Genomic DNA, 22304 nt, shown 5'->3' with positions numbered 1-22304 from the left:
CATAATGGTTGATGTGCTCTTCTCATATAGATCTTATTTGGGCAAGACCATCTCTCGTATCGAGAGAGTATGAGCTACACGCCTAATGTACCCTAACCCGCGTCTATAATGACTATCTTATTAGAAAGCTAAATAAATAAATAACACATAGACGATTCACAATTGACGATAGATACATCAGTGAACAATGGCGACTACTCTTTATATTTAATTGAATTTCTACTAATCCATCCTACATTCCGCTGCAGCGAACTATTCTCATCCAAAAGGGGAACAAAGGCACAGATATATTGTGCTGCCACACAACACAAGCCTCTTCCGAAAAGCGAAAAAGCGAATTTCTTGGATTTTTGGGATTTTTGGAATTGCTAACCAAGCAAAAATTGATCAAAAAGTACCAAGAATCAATCTCTCAGTGAAAAGAATGGGGGCTACATACACCCTACACCCCCCCCAAAGCGCTCTTACTTATTTATGCTTTTCAGTAGAAGAAAAATAAGACCTCTCCTCACACTTCGGAAGAGGCAAAACGTTATGCGAAGGGCCTAATCCGGGATCGAACCGGAGACCTCTTACAATTTAGATTGGACAACCCAAAGCAAGAATTCTACCACTGAACTATCAGGCCTGTTGATGTATGAGTGTGCCATCATTTTAATATATGTATCAATTGCAGACGAAAACTTAATGGTTAAGCGAATTGGTTGGTCAAAAACTTCTTGGTGGAGCTCACACGGGAGCGGGAGAACGACTCCACCTAAAATGCTTCTAGAAGCCTTCTAAATCGTTACATGATTTTCATCTGAAATGGCATCGTTGTTCTTAACAGGTTTTTCTTCCTGGAATAGTTTCAGTATTGTTGATTGAACTTAATTCACTAGCGAGTGCATCTCATTTTCTGTGCTCTACTGCTAGAAAGATCAATGCTAATGCTAATGCTAGTGATTGCTATTCATTATTTGCTTCTACCCTAAGATATGCGAGCTTTCCATTTCTATCAAGTTCTGCAATCATTTTGATCCTACTGCATTCATCGTCTCTAGCAATCCTCTTGTCAGGGCATCAAAACCCCTTTCGCGTTATATTTAATCGGGACTATTTGTGTTTATTTCAAATGACTGACTTCATCATTTTCGTTGTCTCGAAAGACACTGTCTTGCTCTTAAAAGCAACTGCACAATCGTGCGTACCTTGTGATAACCAAGTGGAATTACACCAATCAACCTTGATCTAAATACTGTGAAAGACTGGATTTAGCGCGTTCGAATAGATGATGTTCATTTGATGTTCAGGTTTTTCCAATGATCTGGACTTGCAGCATGGTCCAGAAAGTTGTATTATATTGTAGGTCTCTTCATGAAGCCTGTACTATTCAGACTGGACTATCTGGGCCCCGGATGGACTGCAGTCTATCGACTAAAAGGTCTGGATCATTCGGCTTCTTCCAACAAGCATTTATATCTTTTCAACCAAACAGTTTTTTTTAAATTGATTCAAAATAATGAATGCCTAAAGTCGATAACAATATCTTCCAAATCTCAAAACTAAAATCTTAAAATGGACTGCAGTCCGGACTGTTGGAAAGACTGATCTGGGAACAAGCTTCTCGCACATGGTTCAAACTTATTAGTGATTGATCTCTGATAATCACTGCGGTCATTAATACTCTACTATGATATTATATTGGATGCAAGTGAATTCGGCAAAGTTGTCATCGATAAATAGCTACTCTTCCTCCTCAGGAAAACTGGGCTGTACAGTTTGACCCTACGCGATTTTCATCTACACTTTGATCATACTATTTCGGCATAATATCATGGAAGGTCAAAAGTCAGATTCGAACGCTGTCAAGACACTGGCCATGCATTGACAATGACAATGACAATGCCCAGTATTTAAAGTTAACGGCAGCAATAAAGCGTTGTTGGATTTACGATTATCACCAAATCACTAGCTTATGTTTCATACTTTAACTTTAAGACTTCGAACCTACTTTATGTGATTGTTGACCTTGATTCTCGTATCAAAATAGCGACACAGGAACGGCCGACGAAAAAGGCCAGGAATGAATCGACAATATAGTACTTTCTCCAAAACAGAACACCTCTACTTGCATACCGGAACTCAATCCAGCTCAAGGTATCCGATACCGTCTCCATCAAGCATTGTCAAAACACGTTGACAATACTGTATCGTCTCAAAAATGACGTCCCGAGGGCGATAGGGTTATACTCTATCTCGATTACTGCTGCTTAGAAATTTATATTAGTGGATACGGTAAATATTTTGATGGATGGCTATCGAAAAAGGGATCAATCGTTCGTTGGGATACCAACATCGTAGGGCTCAAATAACTTGGCTTTGACCCATCAGATCCATCCATAATACGAATACCCGATTGAGAGAAAGAATATGCTTTTGTGAAAAGCTTAGGAAAGTTGGGGGTAAATGGCGAGAAAGAGAGAAAAGGTTCATTGGAGTACGAGGTGCTACGAATGATTGAAATAATACGGAGCCAACCGTTTACGAGCTGATAAATGTTTAGCTAGTGTGGTCAAGAGAAGACTGGTTGCTTGAAATCCAGTATGAACAGTATAGATAAACTGTTGATGTTAGGTGATCGATGATGACTACGGCAATGGAGAAGGTGTAAGATTACGGTAAAGGTACATAGGTATTCAGTGCTAGTGTTTACGAAGATCCAGATTTTCCGAGGAAATGTCGGTGCGGAAGTCACAATGGAACATTGTCGCGCCAATATGAATATCATTGCGGAAGATACTAAATTCGACAGGAGATACACATCTAGCCGGTGCCCGACAAGACATCCAGATTCAAGATACATGGCAGTTCTCTAAACAGTGTCTTGGTGTGGAGACACAAGGCTCAGCTTCTGCGGGAGCAAGGATTATATTCTTCTAGAAGTATTCTAAGCGTTGATCACCAGGCTGGTCAGGATGATCGTTCGCCGCAAATGCACAGAAATGGAAATGCCGCCACTACCTTACTAGGGAGTGTTCATTATACCTGTATGTCATTGGTTCTACAATCACTTCGTGATAGTTTTCGAAATTCGAGTAATATTTTCTACCCCGCAACCCATAATAAACTTGCTAGCCTTGCATCTCCATTCTCTCTTGTTTTCTTCCCGGCAAGCGATATCCGTATTCCAAGACATCAGCACCACATTACACTTCTGAAGTATTCACCATCTCCAGTCTTGTTTGTGACGTAAACTTAATCAGGCAGAGTATAATATTTCTTGGCTTCATGTATGGTGACGTCGATTTGATTCGCTGAGCCTTGTGATAAACATTTACATGCAACCATGGTGTATGAGTTGAAGAACAGTATTTATATTAAAGTCGTAAAATTCCCAAAATAACCTTAGAATAGCATCAAGACAGATGACAGTTTTTAACTTCAAGTATCACGATGGCGGCACAGGAATATTATAATCACTCTCCACAAGCAATACCAGGTCCAGGTATATTGAAACGAACTGCTGAATATCCCACATCGACATATCATCAACAAGCACAAAATGATATTGCAATAAGTGAACGATCAGCATATCCGACACCTGCCGTCTACAATCCACAAAATTATTCACAACAACAACCATATTACCCACCTCCACCTCCATCACAAGCTATGGACTACAATTCTACTCAACCCCCAGCTTACGGGTATCAACCTCCACCTCAACAGCCTCATCAAAGGGATGGACGTCATCAATACCAGGCCGTAGAACCACACTCTTATCGAAACCTCCCCCCTCATCTTCGTCCCCGACGTTCCATATCTGAACCACCCGATCCCCATTATCTCGCTCAGCACATCCCCGGCTATCATCACCGCGGACGTTCGACATCTTCTTCTTACTCTTCCTCACCAGAAAGATTGCACTCACGATCCAGAAACCGAGCCCACTCACATTCTCGAACTCGATCTACAAGATCTATGAGTCGATCTCGTCATAGACAGTCGCATACACACTCACGAGCATCCACGACTCGAGCTCGGAATACTCATAAAGATAGAAATACATTTTTTGGAGCATTTGGTGGGGGGTTGATTGGGGATTTGATAATGCCTGGATTAGGAACGTTGGGGGGAGCGATATTGGGAGGGGTTGGAGGAAGGGAAGTTAGTAGGAGTGGACGTAAGAATGAGAAGGGTGAGAAACCGGAAAGGAGGAGGATCTTTGGAGGAAAAACATATGAGGAGGAATGGAGAGAGGGAAGGATTGCGAGGGGCGAGATAAGTGGCTGATGGATAGAGATGTGAGAGAACGGGGGATATGTGTAAATGAGTTAGAGATTCTTCCTTGATGTATTAATGAATTAATAAGATACCATTTGTCTTCACAATATTTTAGTCTCGAGATACCTGTATATCAAATTCTCGGCCGTCAGTCTACACTTTTTTTGTTAAATGCAGTGCGGATGTAGTTGTCATCCTGTCGGAGCGAGAGGATTACTTCCCATAACATATTATTCTTTTGCAAATTATCGAAGCCCAAATGAAGAAGAGATTTCTTATCAATGGACCAGCCTGTTGTAGTTCGAAGTAAAGAAAACATTAATAAAGTTGGAGATCTTCAAACTCCCGGACCTTGCGGGTGCCAACATTAGTTAGTTTCGCTTAGCCCAGAGCTAGCCCCTTCATTCTCCACCAGAGCGTCCAATTAATGCCCATCTCATCTCCACTCACACCCTCTACGAAATTCTCAGATTGGATTACGCAGAAATTATTTCCGTTGATCAAGAGAGACAGACTTAGCAAATCGAGATTTATTTATCACCAGTATCAAAAATGAATAGTAAAAAATAGCATTTCAATGGACCCCACATCCACCCAGATCCCACTCAAGCAACCTGCAACTTCACAACGTTACTATCTATCTGTCAGATCTTGACTGATTCATATTAATTGTTAGAATAAAAACGAAGCTCTTGAGCGGAGCAAAAACAAATTGATCACTGGCGGTTTCGAACCGCCGACCTTGGCGTGCCAAACCTTGCTGATGAATCAGATGAGATATTAGCACCACGCTCTAACCAACTGAGCTAAGCGACCGAATTAATGGTTAATTTGATGGAAGACAGAAGTTTAAGAAAATATATGATCAAGACTTTGAAGAAGCCATACAGAAGAGATGAGAACGGGGTGGAGGTGGTGTGGAGAAAGTGGGTGGTGGGGAGTGAGTGGATGTAGACGAAGAAGTTGATGTAATGGAAATAGGACTGACTTGGAGGTCGCATCGTGATATCCTGAAATCCAATTGTCCATACATCAGCTACCATAGACATAGAAGCTGTTTCACTCACACAGAATGAAAACCAAGATGATGTGAACAGCTAGACAGACGTTCATGATAAAGTGTAATATCCATTTTTGAATGACTGCTACTGCAGCGAGAGCAAATCAACAATAATGATACATGCTTCGTCATATAAAATAAAGAGAGAATGCTCCCCAAGATGGAGCCCCAATAAGCAAAGAGTAGTAAACAGACGCTCCAAAATACAAATTCGTATACTCATCCTATTCCATTCCAAAACCAGTGAGCGCAATTGTGTGATACCTTATGCGCCAATGCTATTTCCGTTCAACACTGCATAGAAGAAGAATAAATGATAAGTGAAACTTTCACTTTTTGGCCTTTCTGCCACGTTTCTTGGGCTCTGGCTTTTTCTCCTCTGGCTCTGGTTTTGCTTGTTGCTTTTTTTCTTCCTCTTCGCTTGGTTCGTCAGACTTTGGCTCCTCTAAAGTTGGTTCCTCATTTTTGGATTTCTTTGCCGCAGGTTTCTCTTCTTCTTCAGTCGCTTCATCATCCTCATCCGCTGCCTCATCACTAACGTTTTTCCTCTTTTCTGCTGCGGGCTTTGGATCTAACTTTTCTTGTTGTCGAGCGCTACTTCGCGTTCCTTGTCTTTGTACCTTCTTTTCCTTCTTTGGTGCAGCTTGTTTCTTTTGAACGGGTGCCTTCTTCCCGACTTCTTTATCCTCTGTCTTGTCGTCCGATCCATTTGCTTTTTCATCAGCGGTTTCCTTGCCATGACCATTCTTCTCCTTCTCGGAATCTTTCAGTTCAGCAGCTTTCTCCTCCTCGGATTTCTTCTCAGGTGTTCCTTTCGTGGGCTTGTCTTTGGATCCGGGTTCATTTTCGTAATCACCTCCTTCAGCTTCATATTCTTGACCGATCTTTTTGGCCTGGAGTAATAGTATGTAGTTAGTATATGGCACCACGTAAGAAGAGTGTGAGATGAAATCAATGAAGGTTTAAACCTCGGAATACTGTCCGCTATGGGATCAGATGACTTACTTTCCATGCAGCCATCTTTCCTTTACCGCTACCATCTTTATTCGTTTCTTGTTTTACTTCTGTTTTGGTAGATGTTAAGAAAGGATCGGACACAATCAAAGGTAAGGGGGATTTCAAAGGGGTCTTAGGATCACGAGGGGGAAAAGAAAAAGAAAGTTCTTTACTTTCAGTAATGTCCTTCTTGAGCTTGGGATCAGTTGGCTTCCCTTTAGCAGAAGGCATGTTTGCGATGGCGGTGATGTGAATCCAAAGTTTTAAATAGAGAAATTGTCGATGATAAATGCGTTGATGAATGGGAATTCTATGCACATGAAGATATCCTTAATTTTAATCACAGATGAAAGATAGATGGAATTTTGTGGAAAAGGCATAAACAATGAGATCGGGAAAGAACGAGGTTGGGAAAGAGGAGAACCAAAATCAATGTCGTCAGTGTATGGCGCCTGCCCTGCAAGGGAGCGGGATAAATATAATAGGGGCTAAATATAGGCTTGTGTTTGTTTTAACGACGTGATGGGATTGCGTGTGGTCCAATATTCAATTCATGCTAAGTCAAATACAACTTGTTCCTTGTGTACATTATTTACATGCAAGTAAAGAGAAACGTGAATTGCTCTGCCCAGATGTTCTCTACCAAGTACAATTAAGTGTCAATGGTTGAGGCATAGATGTTCCTGTATTTGACATTGAACAGATGGGCTGAAGCCTAGCACCTTCCACCACCATTCCTTACTGGGTTCAACTCGAAGTGCTTGGATTAGACGGGAGTTTGAAGTTACTAGATGGATCCCTCTCATTGACTTAGGCCACCCACGCTTGAGGTCCGTTAGTTGGAAGGACTCTGATTATCGAATCGCTGTCAAATCCTGTTCCTCGAGTGAGAAATCATACGGGGGAGAATGTGGTTACATACCTACCTTGAATGCTGAGAAACCGTTGCGGTAAAGGGAGCATTGCAGTACAAGCAAGAAGACAATATCAGAGAGAGCTGCCATGGAATCGAGGTGCACTGCATGAGATGTACTGGATAATAGAATTGCGATAGCTATATGTGTTGACTGACCTAGTGGTTCGGAGAAGCTCTCCTCGCATGTTTACCATACACTGATTCCTACATCCAGACTTCTCTGGCAATTTTCATTAACTTTAGTCCGATAAAAGTTTGTTGAGCTATACATCACATTCGACAAAGGGAAATGCATTTGGAACGTGCTGGATATATTATGATTCTTAAAGACCCTCCCAGGATAAATATCCATAGAATGTCATTCACCAAAGACAGTGTAATGAGTTTCTATCCCACCACATACTTCACTGTGAGAACACCAGATTAGATTGAAAAATAATTCCAAGCGCCTCGGCGCGGTACAGCGCGTCTCCAAAAATATCGACGCGTACAACACTTTAGTCTACGTGATTGATAGCTATCTCTAGATAACTTTAATGGTACAACTGCAAGCACGGCGAGGAAAAAGTAACATCAAGACCGTGTTAATCAACACAAGATGACGCATCGACTTCAGTCAGAGTCGGCAAAGAAAAGGATGTCAACGGTCAAAAATGTCAAGCCACAGCCATCGTACGAAGAGTAGGTTCTCTCAACAATCTCACATGTTACATATCAATATTGCCTTATACATTAGAATATTACATCTAACAAAAATCCAACAGCATGCTCGATAGTCCCATAATAGACCTCTACATCGGACCCAAACGCAAAAAATTCAGCATCCACCGCGGACTCCTCTGCGCCAAATCCCCCTTCTTCGCAGACATCTTCCTAAACAATGACGAACTCAGCGAAGAAAAAGAAGACCACTATCTACCCAAAATTAGCGCGGAACATTTCTCCATCATAATGAAATGGCTATACCGCGGTACTCTGGACGCCGGATTCGAAAACGAAGGAAATAAACCAAGTTGTGCAGCAATAGAAGTCTACGCGTTGACGCATCAATTGGGAATGACGGAGATGATGGATAAAGTATTGACTGGCTTAGGAAGAAGATATGTGGAGAAGAGATTTACACCGAATGTCTTTGCAATTGAGTTGGCGTTTGAGTTAACGGAACCGGTGGGCCCAAAGGATCGGGATTGTGGACTGAGGAGATGGATGGCAAGGTGGTATGCCATTATGCTACTTTTTCCAGAAGGAGTTTCGTCTACGGCTGGGAATAGTATCTCGGAGGATAGCTTGGCTGATTTAGGGTTGAGATATCCGTCTCTGTATAAAAGTGTGGTTGGACTTTTGAGAGGGGCGGAAGGATGGAAGGATGTTAGGACCAAGTTTTATGATGAAAAAGTATGTTCTTTTCATGAGCATGGAGCTGGGGATAGAAGTTGTGAAGATGTTGGAAAGTTTTGGGGCATTTTCAAAAGTAAGGAGACTGAGGCTGGGTGGATGTCAGTGAGTAGAGGAAAAGTTTAAGAGGAATTTGTATGGATGTAGGGTTATGATTTTTGACGGCGCATTGGGTGGGAGGATGGCGTACAAATTAATATCGAGCATGACACCCGTTTGGAGTTTGAGCCCTGGATATGTAAGAGTTGGGGGCACGACTCCTACAAAAAATTAAGATACTAATTTCTTAAAATCCATTTGCCCGAATACAGTGAAGGTTATATATGTAGATAGCTATATGGAATTTACGTCACCCAGTGTCTGTAGCCAAGTGGGGGGCTACGAAGATACATTCCAATTCCAGACAAAAGTATGCTCGCTTGCACGGCGCCGAAAGAAGCTTGTAAGTCAACTACGATTGTTCCTGTAGATTATTTTTGGGAGGAAGTATTTGACGCCTAGTGTAGGTCGCTCATATCAAATAGTGCTTGTTTGAAAAGACATGGAAGAATTTCACCAATTAGAAAAACAAACAATGTCGTAAATCGTCCTTTGTTGAAAGTGCAAACCTTGATCTATGAACAGGTGCATTATCCCACTGATATAGACTGCACAAACCGCACTGATATCGATTCCAAAAAGCGCAAAGAGGGGAGAGTTCCGCAGTCGCAGTAACACCACCAAATACAAAGCATCTCCATGTCGTAACATTTAGAAATTGACCACCACAAGCCAATTGATCACACATAATAGTTATGATCCCTTGAATATCCTGCCTCCTCTCAAGCCGTAGTTCTTCACCTCTCCATCTCTCCTTTACTTCTTGGCTGGGTACTTGGTCTTGAAAAGGTACGAGCTCAAGTAATAATCTCCAACAGCCAAAGCACCCACAACACCAGCCCACGCACCCACGACCTTCCATGTCAACTCTCCCTTGGCGTATTTCGAATATGCTCCGAATCCCAATCCAGTGCTCAATGCTGCGACGGCGATCGCGTTTCCAATCACGACTGGGTTATCACTGTTCTCTTGAACACGGCTCTTGCCCTTCTTTGATTTCTTGGAAGCGGCATCCTTTGCAGCGCGAAGCTTAGCCTCAATCTGTTCAGCTTCTTGCTCAAGACGGTTGGCTTGTGTCTCGGTTTGGACTGGCTGTGATTGGAAGTCTGAAGGAACAGTGTGCACGGAATCGGTGTCGACGTCAATTAAGGAGGAGGTGGAGGCACTTTCGGTGGGGATGACAGATGGTGGGGCAGGAGCACGTTTCTGTGGTGGGATGATTAGTTCTTGACCTGAATGAGTAGTAAATATCGTCGGAGGTAGAAGGGATTCCTTTGACGACGATGAGAAAGGAGACACGGGTTGAGAGGATACAAAGTAAATGTAGAGGAGTTTAAGAGAAATTCAAACATACCTCCTCATCAGTCTGCTGTGGACCTGAAGCTGCTGCTTGTGCGTAAGACATCTTTTATATGATATGGGTGGGTGTGATGGATGGAAAGATGTATGTGTAATATGAGAATTTGCGGGTGTCTTTCGAGAGGATGTGAATATATCAAGATGGACGTTTTAAGTTGACGAGAAGTAGAAGTATTGTAAACGATAAAATGTCGTGTGCGAACAAGGGAAACATGTGAGAAACCGGGAAAGATTTCAATGAAGGTGTGGCTGTGGCTTGTGGATGTGGATGTGGATGTGGATGTGGCGTAAGCTGGATCTTCTCGCTTAAAGTGGGTTTTCATCTGTTGACGTAGGCGGCTCAAATGGTGGAATGGAATGAGAGAGATTCTAGGTTCTAGACTCTCTTGACTCTTGAAAGCACTTATTCATACATAGGTACAACACAATCACCAACAAGGAAAATATCGTAGCACAAGCGATACAAACATACATCAACATTTCGATATAAGTTGTCGGCGATATTTAGAATGATAGCAATAGCAGTTTTGTATAAAATAATAGAAGGCTCGTGTCATCAAAGCTTTCCAAGTCTGGGAAAGGAAGATTCGCAACACTGCATAGGTACATCTACATCTACATCTAATACGTAGGTACAAATCAACACCATTCAAACTATCATGAGTTGAGTTGAGTATTCATATATCATACATACAAAATAACAACACTGCCCGCTGGTTTCTTCTTTTTTTTTGGTATTACATTTGTACAATAAAATTACAGTCTAAAGGACTTATTTCTTTGTTGTAGCATCATGGGCAGCTCTTGGTAATAATTCTCCCCCCTCATCCCCCGAATTTTGTGTAGACTCAGGTGTTGTGCTGTTTCGGCTATCCCTATGTTTCTCTTCCGTAGAATCCGAATTGGACTCGATAGCTTTTGGTGCAGTTGGCTTCGCTGGCTCTGATTTTCCTTCAGGCTTCTTCTCCGATTTTTCTTCGGGTTTTCCTGATACTGCGGCCTTTTGAGACAACGGTTCCGAGCCACCCTCTTCTGATCCATTTGCCGCTTCTCTTGCTCGAAGCTCCTCCTCTATCTCATCCTCCTCGTTCTCCAATTCTGATGCATACATCTCTGGATGAGCTCGGAAGCAATCTTGCATTCCCCTAAACATTATTAGTCCTGATCTATCGTCGATGTTCCAGACCTGCAGACTCACTTGAACTTTTCTATACATTCAACACCCTTTGGCTCTTCAGTAGAGTGAACGAAACAGCTAAACGCAGCTTTGAACTCCTCCCCACAAGGTCCATGTGCCATTCCTCCCAAACAAGGACAATCCCAATTGATTTCACCAGTTTCCGGATTGAATGCGCCTTGTTCGCCAGCTTCATCTTCTAGTCCTTCCATCTCTCCTTCCTCCTCAGCTCCATCTTCTGCAGCAACTGCTTTCGCGGCCGACTCGTGTTCCCTTTTCTCTTGTTCTGCTGCTAATTCGGCTTGTCGTTTTCGCTTTTCTTCAATTACCGCATCGAGAGTGGGCAAGTCTGATTCTCGAACTCTGTGTATTGATTCATCTAATTTTTTAATTGCTGTTGTGCCAATCAGCATCTCTTTGAGATTCGCTTCCTAGCTGCTAGTATTCTCATACCTTCTGGTTCTTCGGCGAAAACATTGCTCGTATTATACCAGTATACTCCTGCGCCTGCCAATGTCCATCTTGCAGCGCTGCTTTTCCAACTTCGGGACTTTTGTGAGGGCGGTGCTGTACTTAAGAATCGTCGAGCAGGAGTGGCATTAATGACAGATTTAGACTGTGGTCGTGAGCATTTCGGCGCAACTCTCAAAACTGATTTGAACATGCTGGGCTAAATTTGTGAAAAAGACTGTGGAGATGAAAAGACTCGAACGAAATATTAGGAATCTCAAAGAATAGCAGACTCGAATGTGAACGCCGTGTTTGTAAGCATCTCTGGATTTTCCGAATCACCGAATCGAGAAAATATCTGGATCATGTGATTGATGATAAGATAAGATATCGGTCGCAAGTGTTAGGTTCTCAACTTTCTCCTCCCACCAAGCAGAATGTTTGTGTGTTCACCTGCTTCCTTGTTGTAGCCCCCCATGATAACAGCGTTAAGTAGTTTACACTGCTGGAGATAGTATATCTTTCTTCTCCTCTTGCTAGGACTTTACAAGCTGAAAGGTTAATGGTCAAATTCGTCTCAGCATCTATACACCTTCCCCTAGAACCTTCACCAACGCTATAAGATTATGGGATCCCAAGATTTTGTCACCTGGCATCCTGCTGATATATTCTCTGATCATCCAGCCGATCATAAAGAGTTCGCGCTCGTTGTCCTAAACCAGCCTCTGGAGCTGCCTTCTAACATCTACAAGAAGTTATGGGATAATGCTGTCTATCACATCGCAGCTGATGGTGGCGCAAACCAAGTTTATAACAGGAATCATAAAAAGCCATTCGATGGGAATTCATTAGACCCAGCCCTCCAAGATGAAAGAAAGGCTGAAACCCATCTTGACATTGATACTATCATTGGCGACTTCGATTCCATGTCTCCCAATCTCTTCAAATATTTTGAGGATAATGGCACCGAAATCATCAGAGATGGCGATCAGTATTCCACAGACTTTACCAAAGCAGTGCGATATGTCAAAAGTTTTGAGCAACCTGTTGACTCGGAAAGGACTCCTCCATGTTCCCATCGTCAGAAGAAACTCGATCAACTCAAGCAATTACCCAGACCTCTCGATATCATTTGCCTGGGAGGTTTGGGTGGAAGAGTTGATCAGGCTCTTTCACAACTTCATCATCTTTATATGTTTCAGCAAGAACCAAACTATTCCAAGGGCAAGATGTACCTGGTTTCTAGTGAAGCTATAACTTTTGTTCTTAAGGCTGGAAAACACAAAATCAAGATCAAGGAAGAGGGCAAATTGCTGAAATTGGGAAAGCACATTGGAATATTACCGGTCAAGGAACCTTCGATCATAACCACGCAAGGCTTAGAGTGGGATGTAACAGATTGGAAGACAGAGTTTGGAGGTGATATAAGTACTAGCAACCATGCGAGGGAGGATTGGGCGACCATTGAAACGACGAAGGATGTTGTCTTCACCATCGATTTTGTTCTCAACAAGATGGATGAATAAGATCAACTTCGCCTGGATGGGCGATTCGATGATCCCAGGGCCTGAAAATAGAGGATTGAACATGATTCCACTGCCCACACCCTTAATTTTCCGAATACTCTTTCAAGAAGATGTTCGCAAAGTGGGATCAATCTTGTTTAAATTATCTACGCTCCTCATTGTTCAGGGTGAGCAATGAGGTGAGACCAGTGTGCTTTAGTCTTGGGCGCTATTGTTGCCCATCAGTCTCACGCGGCTATATGCGCTTCTCCTAGATACCCGTCTTGTCCATTAGATTCCTAGAACATAAAGTCTTACTTTTTGTATCTCTCTCTTTACCTTTGGTGACAAATTAGCCCGTCACCATTAACTATATGGACAAAAGGTTTCTAGAAAATCTGTAGTAATTGAGTCAAAACCCAACTTGACAAGATTGTTGAGTGTTTATACATATACACACACATGCACACACACACACACACACACACACACACACACACACACACACACACACACATATATTTTAGAATAATTCTTGATTTATACTGTCAGACGGTACTTGATCAAATGTCTGGTAGATCTCTCTTCTCTCTTTCTCCACGAAAAACCCCATGTTGCCAATGGCCCATTGCCCCTCCCTAAACTATTCTTAGCTTAGCTCCTTCCGATAAGGTTAAGCCCACCATCCCGATAAGCATGCAACAACCAAATTTTTCTTCTTCCCGATATTTTTCCTTCAGAGTCATATTCGACTGATTCCAACCTTCACAACCCATATTCTTTTTATTCAATCTTCACCCTCGCTCTCCCATATATCCTCACATCTTCTCACAATCTCCTAACAATAATTCAAAATGGCTTCTACAGCTGCGGAGATTGAACCTCACAAGGTTTATGACACTATTCTTACTCTGGATTTTGGATCCCAATACACTCATCTTATTACCAGACGTTTGCGCGAACTCAATGTCTACTCTGAAATGCTTCCATGTACCCAAAAGCTTGCAGATCTCGAATGGAAGCCAAAAGGTATCATTTTGTCCGGAGGACCATACTCAGTTTATGAAGAGGGTGCACCACACGTTGACCCCGCATTCTTCGAACTTGGAGTTCCTATTCTCGGTATATGCTATGGAATGCAAGAGATTGCTTATAGAATTAGCAAAGACAACGTCATTGCTGGCACAGCCCGCGAATTTGGACATGCTGATTTGAAAGCGAAGAAAATTGATAATGGACGTGTCGACCAATTATTCGCAGGATTAGAGGACGATGTTAAAGTCTGGATGAGTCATGGTGATAAGTTGGGTGCATTGCCAGATGGATTTCATACTATTGCTACAACTGCAAACTCTGAATACGCAGCAATTGCACACGAGAGTCAACATATCTATGGTACGGGAATTTAGATCTATCTATTTGGAGAATCTTCCCGCCCTGAACCAAAGCTAATTAGACTCTAGGTCTCCAATTCCACCCCGAAGTTACCCACACCGAAAATGGAATTCAACTCCTCAAGAACTTCGCCGTCGGTATCTGCGGAGCTCGAACAAACTGGACTATGGCAAAATTCGTGGATCAAGAGATCGCTAGAATCCGTACATTGGTTGGAGAGAAGGGTCAAGTTTTGGGTGCTGTCAGTGGAGGTGTTGATTCAACTGTCGCTGCGAAATTAATGCACGAGGCTATTGGAGACCGATTCCATGCCGTTCTCGTCAACAACGGTGTTATGAGATTGAATGAGTGCGAACAAGTACGAAAGACATTGACAGAAAATCTCGGCATCAATTTGATTGTCGCAGATGCCTCTGAAGATTTCCTCGATGGCCTCGCCGGACTTGATGAGCCAGAAGCAAAGAGAAAATTCATTGGAGGAAAATTCATTGATATTTTCGAAGCCGAAGCCAAAAAGATTGAAGACGCAGCAGCCAACTCCGACAAAGCAGGCAAGATTGAGTTCTTCTTGCAAGGAACATTATACCCAGATGTTATTGAAAGTATTTCATTCAAGGGCCCTTCCGCGACTATCAAAACTCATCACAACGTTGGTGGTCTTCCAAAACGCATGACAGAGGGTCAAGGACTCAAACTTATCGAACCCTTGAGAGAATTGTTCAAGGACGAAGTTAGACAACTGGGAAGAGAGTTGGGCATTGCCCATGAACTCGTTATGCGCCATCCTTTTCCAGGTCCAGGTATTGCCATTCGTGTCTTGGGAGAAGTTACTCGTGAACGTGTCGAAATGGCCAGAAAGGCCGACCATATCTTTATCTCTATGATCAGAGAGGCAGGCCTCTATGACAACATTGGACAAGCTTTTGCAGCTGTTGATCCAAGCAGAGCTGTTGGTGTTATGGGTGACAAGAGAATGTATGGAAATATCATTATCCTGAGAGCAGTTCAAACAACCGATTTCATGACTGCCATCGCGTATCCTTTCGAGAATGCATTCTTGTCCCGGGTTTCTACAAGAATTATCAACGAAGTTCACGGTGTTTGCAGAGTCGTGTATGATTACACTAGCAAGCCTCCTGGAACTATCGAGTTGGAATAAATATCAAGTTTTGTGTTTTAGGCGTTACCTTGGTACATGCATACCTTTAGATTATAGATACTCCAAATTGGTATTAAGAATGAAAAAAAATCAGAAATTATAGTTCAAGAATCTCAACATCATGTGAGTTTGTAAGTGTGCATGATGAGCAGTTGATGTAAGATAATGGAGCATGAAGATGTATTTTGGAGCAAACGTCTGCGTCTGCGTCTGCGTCTGTGTCTAAAAGGAATCGATCCTACCTGTCGTTACCGCTGGTTCTGCAACGAGCATGTAGGGCTATGAACATATCTTGGACATCTCGAATATTAGGAACCTTAAGGTTTGATGATTCATTATGGCTTGAGGAAGAATTCGCGTCCGACCAATCATGGAGACAAGATACAGCCGAATCCAAAGGTCCTCAGGTGTAAGTAGGTAGTTAGTCACGAGCCCTTGTAAATACAAAGACAATGTGGATGGCCAGGATAGTTTTATGGTTACCAAATATAGATACCTATGCATTGCCCTAAGACGATGATATATTAAAGAATGATTACCTAATTTTTCAAGATAAAGTTCAATTATTATAGATACAAAACATGAAATCATATATTCATTCAGTCTTATCCTTGGTGAATGTTTGATTGTTTCCTTTCCATACATCTCCATTTTTTCCTATGCACAGCCTCCTCTCCATAAATCCTCCCAGCCCATTTGATCATCTCCCATCTCCCATCTCCCATCTCCCATCTCCCAACACCCAAAACAGTAGCTCGACATCTATGCGCCTCTATTATGCTACTTTATACAACAAAGACCGGGAACGATTATCTAAAAAGAAAAGAGAAAAAGACTCTATTGATGAGGAGCCATTCCAAGGGAGTTGTTTCCTCCGTTGAATGCGACGAATTGAGACTTGAACATAATGTCACCGTAAATTTGAAGGTTGGAGGTAGTGGCTTGGAGACCTCCGAAACAGGCTGTGAGCAATTAATGTTAGCATATTGTTCAAGAAGAAAGAAGATCAGGTCATAACTCACTGGTGCCAGTGTTGTCAACAGGAGCATAGTTGATATCAGAACCACGGACAGTAGCCATGTAGGTTCCTCCAACATCGATAGCCAAGTCTGGTAAAGTGGCAGCGCAAGGGAATGTAACACCACCGACAGTCTGGTTGTTGACAGCACCTTGAACCTTGCTATAGTAACCGTTGACGATGTTGGCATCAGCCAACATGAGAGTGGTTCCGGTATCAGCGATAGCTTGTCCGTTTGGTACAGCGGTCTCGGGACCTCCTCCAACGGAAAATTTACCGGAGCTGAATTGCCAGAATCCTTGAGTGGTGTTAACAGCAGCCCAGGTGAGGGATCCGTTGAATTTGGTAGAATCAATGTTTCCGAATTCGTAAGATCCAGCAGCGGCTTTGCGGAGATCGGCAGTGAAAACTGGCTGAGCGAGACCTTGGGACATGGCGTTATCGAAGAAGGTCTTCTGTTGAGCGGGCTTGACAGTGTTGAGTTTAGAGAATGCGAGACCGACAAGTCCGTTAGATTGGGTATCGGAGACAAAGGATGCGGAGACTGCGGTGGCCATCTCAATTGCTTGTCCAGTGACAGTGGCTCCTCCAATGTTGACAGTGTCTGTACCAACGTTACCAGCAGCTCCAGATCCATCACCGTATGAGATGGACCAAGTAGCACCTTGAATTGCCTTGAAGCTTGTTGATTTAGAGGCATCAAAGTTCTGGTGACCAGATTGGGAAGCGGTTGCGAGTTGAGTGCTGAAAACCCAGAGATCGGACGATCCACTATCGAAGTCCATATTCATAACTTGTCCACCAATGTTGACTGGCGACAAGTACTCAACATCTCCACTCTCTGGTGTAGCAGTAACAAGACCAGTTCCTGCAGCTGCGCTACCACTACCGCTTGCGGCTGCGGCTACTGCCGTTGTGCTTCCAGTGGCGGCTTTGGAGTTTCCTTCTGGGAAGGCAGGGTTGGCACCTGAGTTCATGGCCGCGACCAATGATGCTGGGAGAGTCATGGAATGCTTGTTGTATGCTTTGATGAGAGCTCTTGTACCGGCACCAGCTGTTCGACCGACATAATTAGGATTTGCGACTCGCTCGACTTTGAAGCTTCGCTTTTGTGCTGGGTGTGGAGCGGCGAGGACCAAGTTGATGAGTGCGAGGACATAGAATGCTTGAAGTAATGAAGGCATCTTGAATGATTGGTAGAGCCACGCCAGGTGGTTGTATAAAAAGAAAAGGGTGGTTGGCTTGTGTGAATGAAAGACTAATGCTACTGCTTGAGATAGACCAGACCACAAGAGAAAAGAAGATCGCTGGAAAATATGAACTGAGAAAGAAAAATGGATGCCGGCCCCGATATTATTATGAAGGAAATGTAAATAGATATATGAACGATGACTGGAAATGCAACTATAAAAAAACAAGCCAAGAAACCTGGAGTGTTCCGGGTATGGAGATGGATAGAGATAGAGAGAGTAATGGAAACTAAAACGAAAACACGCGGCTTTTCACGAAGAATAAGTAGAAGAAATATGAAGTTTGCGCATGAAGCTTTAAGACTGCTTGATATGCAAGTTTGAAGACAAGGTTCAAACGCCAAAGCTGGATGCCAGACACAAGCTGCGGCATAATGGTGGAGAATGATACTTATTCAGGAAAAGTCCCTAACGTCTTGAGTAGCTGGGTATGCGTGTTTGATCTTTCTCCTGGCCTTCATGGCGTTGTCTGTGCTTCGAGGAAGGCTCTGGGATTGACATGACTTTCTACTTGACCCTTGTTCTTGATTGTACAGTATGGTGGGGATTTTGGTATGAAAAAAGATTTTAAAGGTACGGGGTTGTGAGAAAAGGTTACAGATATTCAATGACTATACCTAGATTAGAATAGTCATATCCGGTCAAGTCTGAATACGGAGAGTTTGGTAGATTTTTTGGGCAATCTGAAATTGGAGACAGCTCATAATTGGATCGTGTATGAAAAGCCCTGGAAAGTCACAACATGGTACACCCAAATTCATGAAGTAGAGTTGTACAAAGAGGCAAAATGATGGTTAGATTAGTAATGTTATGGACCCTGTGAGATTCAGGGGCCCTAAGATATTCTGGAGCTTGGCAATGTCACCGACGACGTTTTTCTTTGGCTGATGAGGATTTACTTTTAGAAGAGTAGTCTTTGAAAATCATTGAATTAGCCTCTCTGATTCGTACTCAAGTGGCTGTTGATTTTCCATAGGGATAGACTTAGCGTTGAGGCTGACGTTGACCTCGAATACACCAAACTTTTTGAGGGCGACGGACTCATCCATAGTTCAATACTAAAGGATATGAATGGAAGTGTTTAGCGATGAATGTCTTAGTACATATTGATTGGTTCCAAATTTGGCACCATCTACTTCCCCCTGAAAATAGGGCAGTTAGAGCGGTTTGGTAGATTGAAAATTTATTAGCCAATTGTATTTGAAGGATTCAATGGAAAGTCGTTTGAGATACCTAGAACTTCGAATATATTCTTCCGAAATCAATACCGGTCATTCGGGGATTCTATATTCTAGAGCACTGAATGTGCCGATACCAAGAGAATACCAAGAGAAAAGGCCTTTGTTTAAATCACGATCAACTATTTCCCCATAAACTTGTATGAAGTCTAACATCTATGTTCACATCAGTATCACTTTGAATGCCCAGCAAGTACTAATTCTCGCTCCAATATAACTTTTTGCTTGGTCAAATCCATTTTCAGATCTCTTCCGTAATGATTTACAGATTCAACCATGTCTTCCGTGTAATCACAATAAAGGCTACCCGACTGTGAACAATTAACTCAAATGATGCTAAGCTTTTCGATACAACTCCATTTTTGAATTCTCAGATGAATGCAAAACGATGGAGGCGCCTATTGTTATCCAAGTTGACTCGGATGCGTTTCTTCATTCTCGGATTATCTGAATGTGATTGTGCAATGTTTCGAAATGTCAGAATATACGGTAGGAATTTGATCCGCACGCCACTGCCGTGATCAGATCTAGAAACATCATTTGTATCGATTGGATTGTTCTGGCTATGGAAGGATTCTTGAAGCCATTATAGTGTATTTGTATACAAAGCAGAATGTGTCATCCTTCAAGAATTAAAAAAGACTTGTATTCGTGTCATCTCATCATCACCTTCGCGTACCTCCTTCATCACATCTTAAATTTTGGCGCCTCGTTAACTTAATATGCTTGTGGCCGCGACGTAGCGGCCAGTACTTTTGAAATTTATAAAAGACAAGGATTATTAGATCTCATCGGTTGACGAATTAAGTCTAAAGGATCATAAAGTGAAAGCATCCCCCCGCCATCCAAGCTTGAAACTACATGTACTATAATCTGAAACGTCAGCTCTTGGCCACAATGATCAAATCGGAGCGTGTATCTGAAAGGGGTTTGCGAATTCTTGGAAATGTCTCGCGTTAATTGGATATCGGATAATTTTTTCTTTTCCCGTATTCTTTCTTCATGAGCGGAAAAAATACACAGTCATTACTAAAAGATATGTAGATCCTTCGATTCAATTCTTTCTTTCGCTGTACGAACTCACATGGAGGAAGTTCTATATGATTTCATGAGACCTTGTATTGTAGGGACCTGTTCGAACAATGGTATCATGGTACTGCGGTATTTCCTTTCGTGATTTTTGATTTGCATTGTTCATGACTTGTCTGACTTGCTTGCTTATTTGATTTTGAAGTCGTACCCAAACAGTCCCCTCCTCGTCATGTTTTCTACTTTCTTTGATTCTATTATTCCTTTAAATCCTTCGCTCCAGATTGGTAAAGTTGCCATCATGCCTTTATGATGATATGATCCTATCTACCCAAAGATCTTTCATACAGAACTAGCCACTCACTCTAGCCACTTTACTCCGTCTTCGTTGTGCTCCTAGTGTGCATTTGGAAGAGAGATTACGTTGCGCGTGCGTGCGTGCGTTCGCTTCGGAGGCCCGGACAGGCCACCATCTCACCAAATTATTGTCAAACCGTTATCGTCTCTAAATACCTACACCCCATAACCACCCACGATGACCATCATACAAATGCCACGAAGCATGCGTATCCTTGACTAAATCTAAGATTTGAATTTTGAAAAGGCAGATCTATTGAGATGGGATGAGATCAAACGTTCGAGTGTCGAGGTATATCCTCGTGCATTCACGCGTCAAACATAGCCTTCTATTGAAACAATAACACAGCTTGAATCCGCAACTGCTATGGCTGTGCAAACTAATGATGAAGTTGATATGAATCAAAAGCTTGTTTGGAACTTTATCTTGGTACCAGAGAGCAGGAGAATCGTGTTACTATCGTTCGACACTGATCAAGAAGTATCACACAGCAGCTCCTTGGGTGTTTGTGTTGAGTGAGGGTCTGTTTCGTACCTTTGAGGCTTGAATGCTCTGGTTCGTCCGAGGACAAACTTATCTTCTCAATTAACGTTTCATTGTTGTTGGCACTTCAGCGGCAGAAGTGTTCTGCATAAGTTATTTCTGTTTCGAAAGCTGGAAGAGGCTCCAAGTTCTGACTTCTCAATCATCATGGCTCGGATGAATCACAAAACATGACTCTATCGATGCATTACCGTTCGATGCGTGAGCATAAACCACCTTGAGAAAATTTCTGATTGCGTAGTCTTAATCCAAAAGGGTCCTCCGAAAGTCTTCTCGTTACTAAAATGTATGTCCATATCAACCATCAAGTAAATAATGGGTATCAAATAACTGTTGTTACATCGGCGCAGATTTTTTCACGAATCCACCCCCGCAAAGCTTGATTGGGGTGGCGTAGGCATCTACCACTCGTATACGGTCTGAATTTTGATTACAGAGGTAATGATCTCTGCCTCACTTAATTGTATTAATTACCCGGGTATCATGAGGGTCGGGTCATATGTCGAGGGGTCTAGTTTTGGGATTCGGAGAGAAACGGCGCGCGCGGATTTTATGAATGACTTCCGTCTCATTAACAGTTTCTTTGAACATGAAGGTTCCTTTTGAGCTGTACGAGGAGGCCGAATAATTCCCATGGCGACAATCTAAATGTTGAGTAGAAAGTTTTCTATATTCCCGTGAACGACCATTTCACCAATCCAAGATTCGTCTTATGTTCGCAACGATGTAACCCACACTCTCTACTCTATCGAAATAAATTATTCATTTTACGCGCATGATTGGCCACCTTTGTTCTTGACAAGCTTTGTCTCCACATAGATTGTTAATCATACTTGTTTCTACAATATAGATCCGACCTCTGTATTCATTTGATTGATAAAATTTGCCTCAATCCCTTCAAAATACATCTGTTCCGACTGATATCCGTGTACTAAACTTTCTCGGCAATGTGAAGACTCTTCAGGGTATCAAGAGTATACGAGTAAGCACTTGCATATCTGAAGATCGTGTTGAAGAACCAAATTTATCGTTGGCTCATCGGTAATACCTCGTAAAATAAAAAGTTTTCTGTTGATGTACCATCTTACATT

General features: G+C 42.4%; 9 protein-coding genes across 9 annotated transcripts; 5 read left to right on the top strand and 4 right to left on the bottom strand.

Annotated features, from left to right (window-relative positions):
- Nucleotides 1–2289: 2289 nt before the first annotated feature.
- Bfra_005518 (uncharacterized protein) lies at nucleotides 2290–3235 on the top strand (the record flags this gene model as incomplete). Its single annotated transcript, XM_037335900.1, has 2 exons — nucleotides 2290–2318; nucleotides 2863–3235. The coding sequence occupies 2 exons, from the start codon at nucleotides 2290–2292 to the stop codon at nucleotides 3233–3235; spliced, it is 402 nt and encodes a 133-aa protein (XP_037191110.1).
- Nucleotides 3236–3435: 200 nt separating this feature from the next.
- Nucleotides 3436–4275, top strand: Bfra_005517 (uncharacterized protein; the record flags this gene model as incomplete). The annotated part of the gene is made up of 1 exon (XM_037335899.1): nucleotides 3436–4275. The coding sequence occupies one exon, from the start codon at nucleotides 3436–3438 to the stop codon at nucleotides 4273–4275; it is 840 nt and encodes a 279-aa protein (XP_037191109.1).
- Nucleotides 4276–5655: 1380 nt separating this feature from the next.
- Bfra_005516 (uncharacterized protein) lies at nucleotides 5656–6553 on the bottom strand (the record flags this gene model as incomplete). Its single annotated transcript, XM_037335898.1, has 2 exons — nucleotides 5656–6219; nucleotides 6332–6553. 2 exons carry the CDS (start codon nucleotides 6551–6553, stop codon nucleotides 5656–5658), a joined length of 786 nt encoding a protein of 261 aa, XP_037191108.1.
- A 1283-nt stretch (nucleotides 6554–7836) lies between these two features.
- Nucleotides 7837–8759, top strand: Bfra_005515 (uncharacterized protein; the record flags this gene model as incomplete). The annotated part of the gene is made up of 2 exons (XM_037335897.1): nucleotides 7837–7919; nucleotides 8003–8759. 2 exons carry the CDS (start codon nucleotides 7837–7839, stop codon nucleotides 8757–8759), a joined length of 840 nt encoding a protein of 279 aa, XP_037191107.1.
- Nucleotides 8760–9221: 462 nt separating this feature from the next.
- On the bottom strand, nucleotides 9222–10199 carry Bfra_005514 (putative pyruvate dehydrogenase dihydrolipoamide acetyltransferase component protein). The gene is made up of 2 exons (XM_037335896.1): nucleotides 10087–10199; nucleotides 9222–9938 (listed from the first exon to the last, which is right to left on the bottom strand). The coding sequence occupies exons 1-2, from the start codon at nucleotides 10135–10137 to the stop codon at nucleotides 9489–9491; spliced, it is 501 nt and encodes a 166-aa protein (XP_037191106.1). The 5' UTR covers nucleotides 10138–10199; the 3' UTR covers nucleotides 9222–9488.
- A 621-nt stretch (nucleotides 10200–10820) lies between these two features.
- On the bottom strand, nucleotides 10821–11932 carry Bfra_005513 (putative mitochondrial intermembrane space protein mia40 protein; the record flags this gene model as incomplete). Its single annotated transcript, XM_037335895.1, has 3 exons — nucleotides 10821–11236; nucleotides 11290–11662; nucleotides 11722–11932. 3 exons carry the CDS (start codon nucleotides 11930–11932, stop codon nucleotides 10864–10866), a joined length of 957 nt encoding a protein of 318 aa, XP_037191105.1. The 3' UTR covers nucleotides 10821–10863.
- A 412-nt stretch (nucleotides 11933–12344) lies between these two features.
- Bfra_005512 (putative thiamine pyrophosphokinase protein) lies at nucleotides 12345–13244 on the top strand (the record flags this gene model as incomplete). Its single annotated transcript, XM_037335894.1, has 1 exon — nucleotides 12345–13244. One exon carries the CDS (start codon nucleotides 12345–12347, stop codon nucleotides 13242–13244), a length of 900 nt encoding a protein of 299 aa, XP_037191104.1.
- An 833-nt stretch (nucleotides 13245–14077) lies between these two features.
- Nucleotides 14078–15777, top strand: Bfra_005511 (putative gmp synthase protein; the record flags this gene model as incomplete). Its single annotated transcript, XM_037335893.1, has 2 exons — nucleotides 14078–14618; nucleotides 14687–15777. 2 exons carry the CDS (start codon nucleotides 14078–14080, stop codon nucleotides 15775–15777), a joined length of 1632 nt encoding a protein of 543 aa, XP_037191103.1.
- An 837-nt stretch (nucleotides 15778–16614) lies between these two features.
- Nucleotides 16615–17979, bottom strand: Bfra_005510 (putative aspartyl protein; the record flags this gene model as incomplete). The annotated part of the gene is made up of 2 exons (XM_037335892.1): nucleotides 16615–16739; nucleotides 16800–17979. The coding sequence occupies 2 exons, from the start codon at nucleotides 17977–17979 to the stop codon at nucleotides 16615–16617; spliced, it is 1305 nt and encodes a 434-aa protein (XP_037191102.1).
- Nucleotides 17980–22304: the final 4325 nt, after the last annotated feature.

This window comes from Botrytis fragariae (genome assembly GCF_013461495.1).
Source record: "Botrytis fragariae strain BVB16 chromosome Unknown tig00000075, whole genome shotgun sequence".
NCBI classification, from domain to species: Eukaryota; Fungi; Ascomycota; class Leotiomycetes; order Helotiales; family Sclerotiniaceae; genus Botrytis; species Botrytis fragariae.
The sequence above is the reverse complement of the archived record's forward strand: the minus strand, read 5'-3'. Positions and strand labels throughout refer to the sequence as shown.

Bases quoted from the DNA above. Each gene is read 5' to 3' on its own strand.
- Bfra_005514 (XM_037335896.1), bottom strand. From the start codon at position 10,137: ATGTCTTACGCACAAGCAGCAGCTTCAGGTCCACAGCAGACTGATGAG. The intron at 9,939-10,086 runs GTATGTTTGAAT...ATCCCACCACAG, and splicing joins CACAGCAGACTGATGAGGAG to AAACGTGCTCCTGCCCCACC.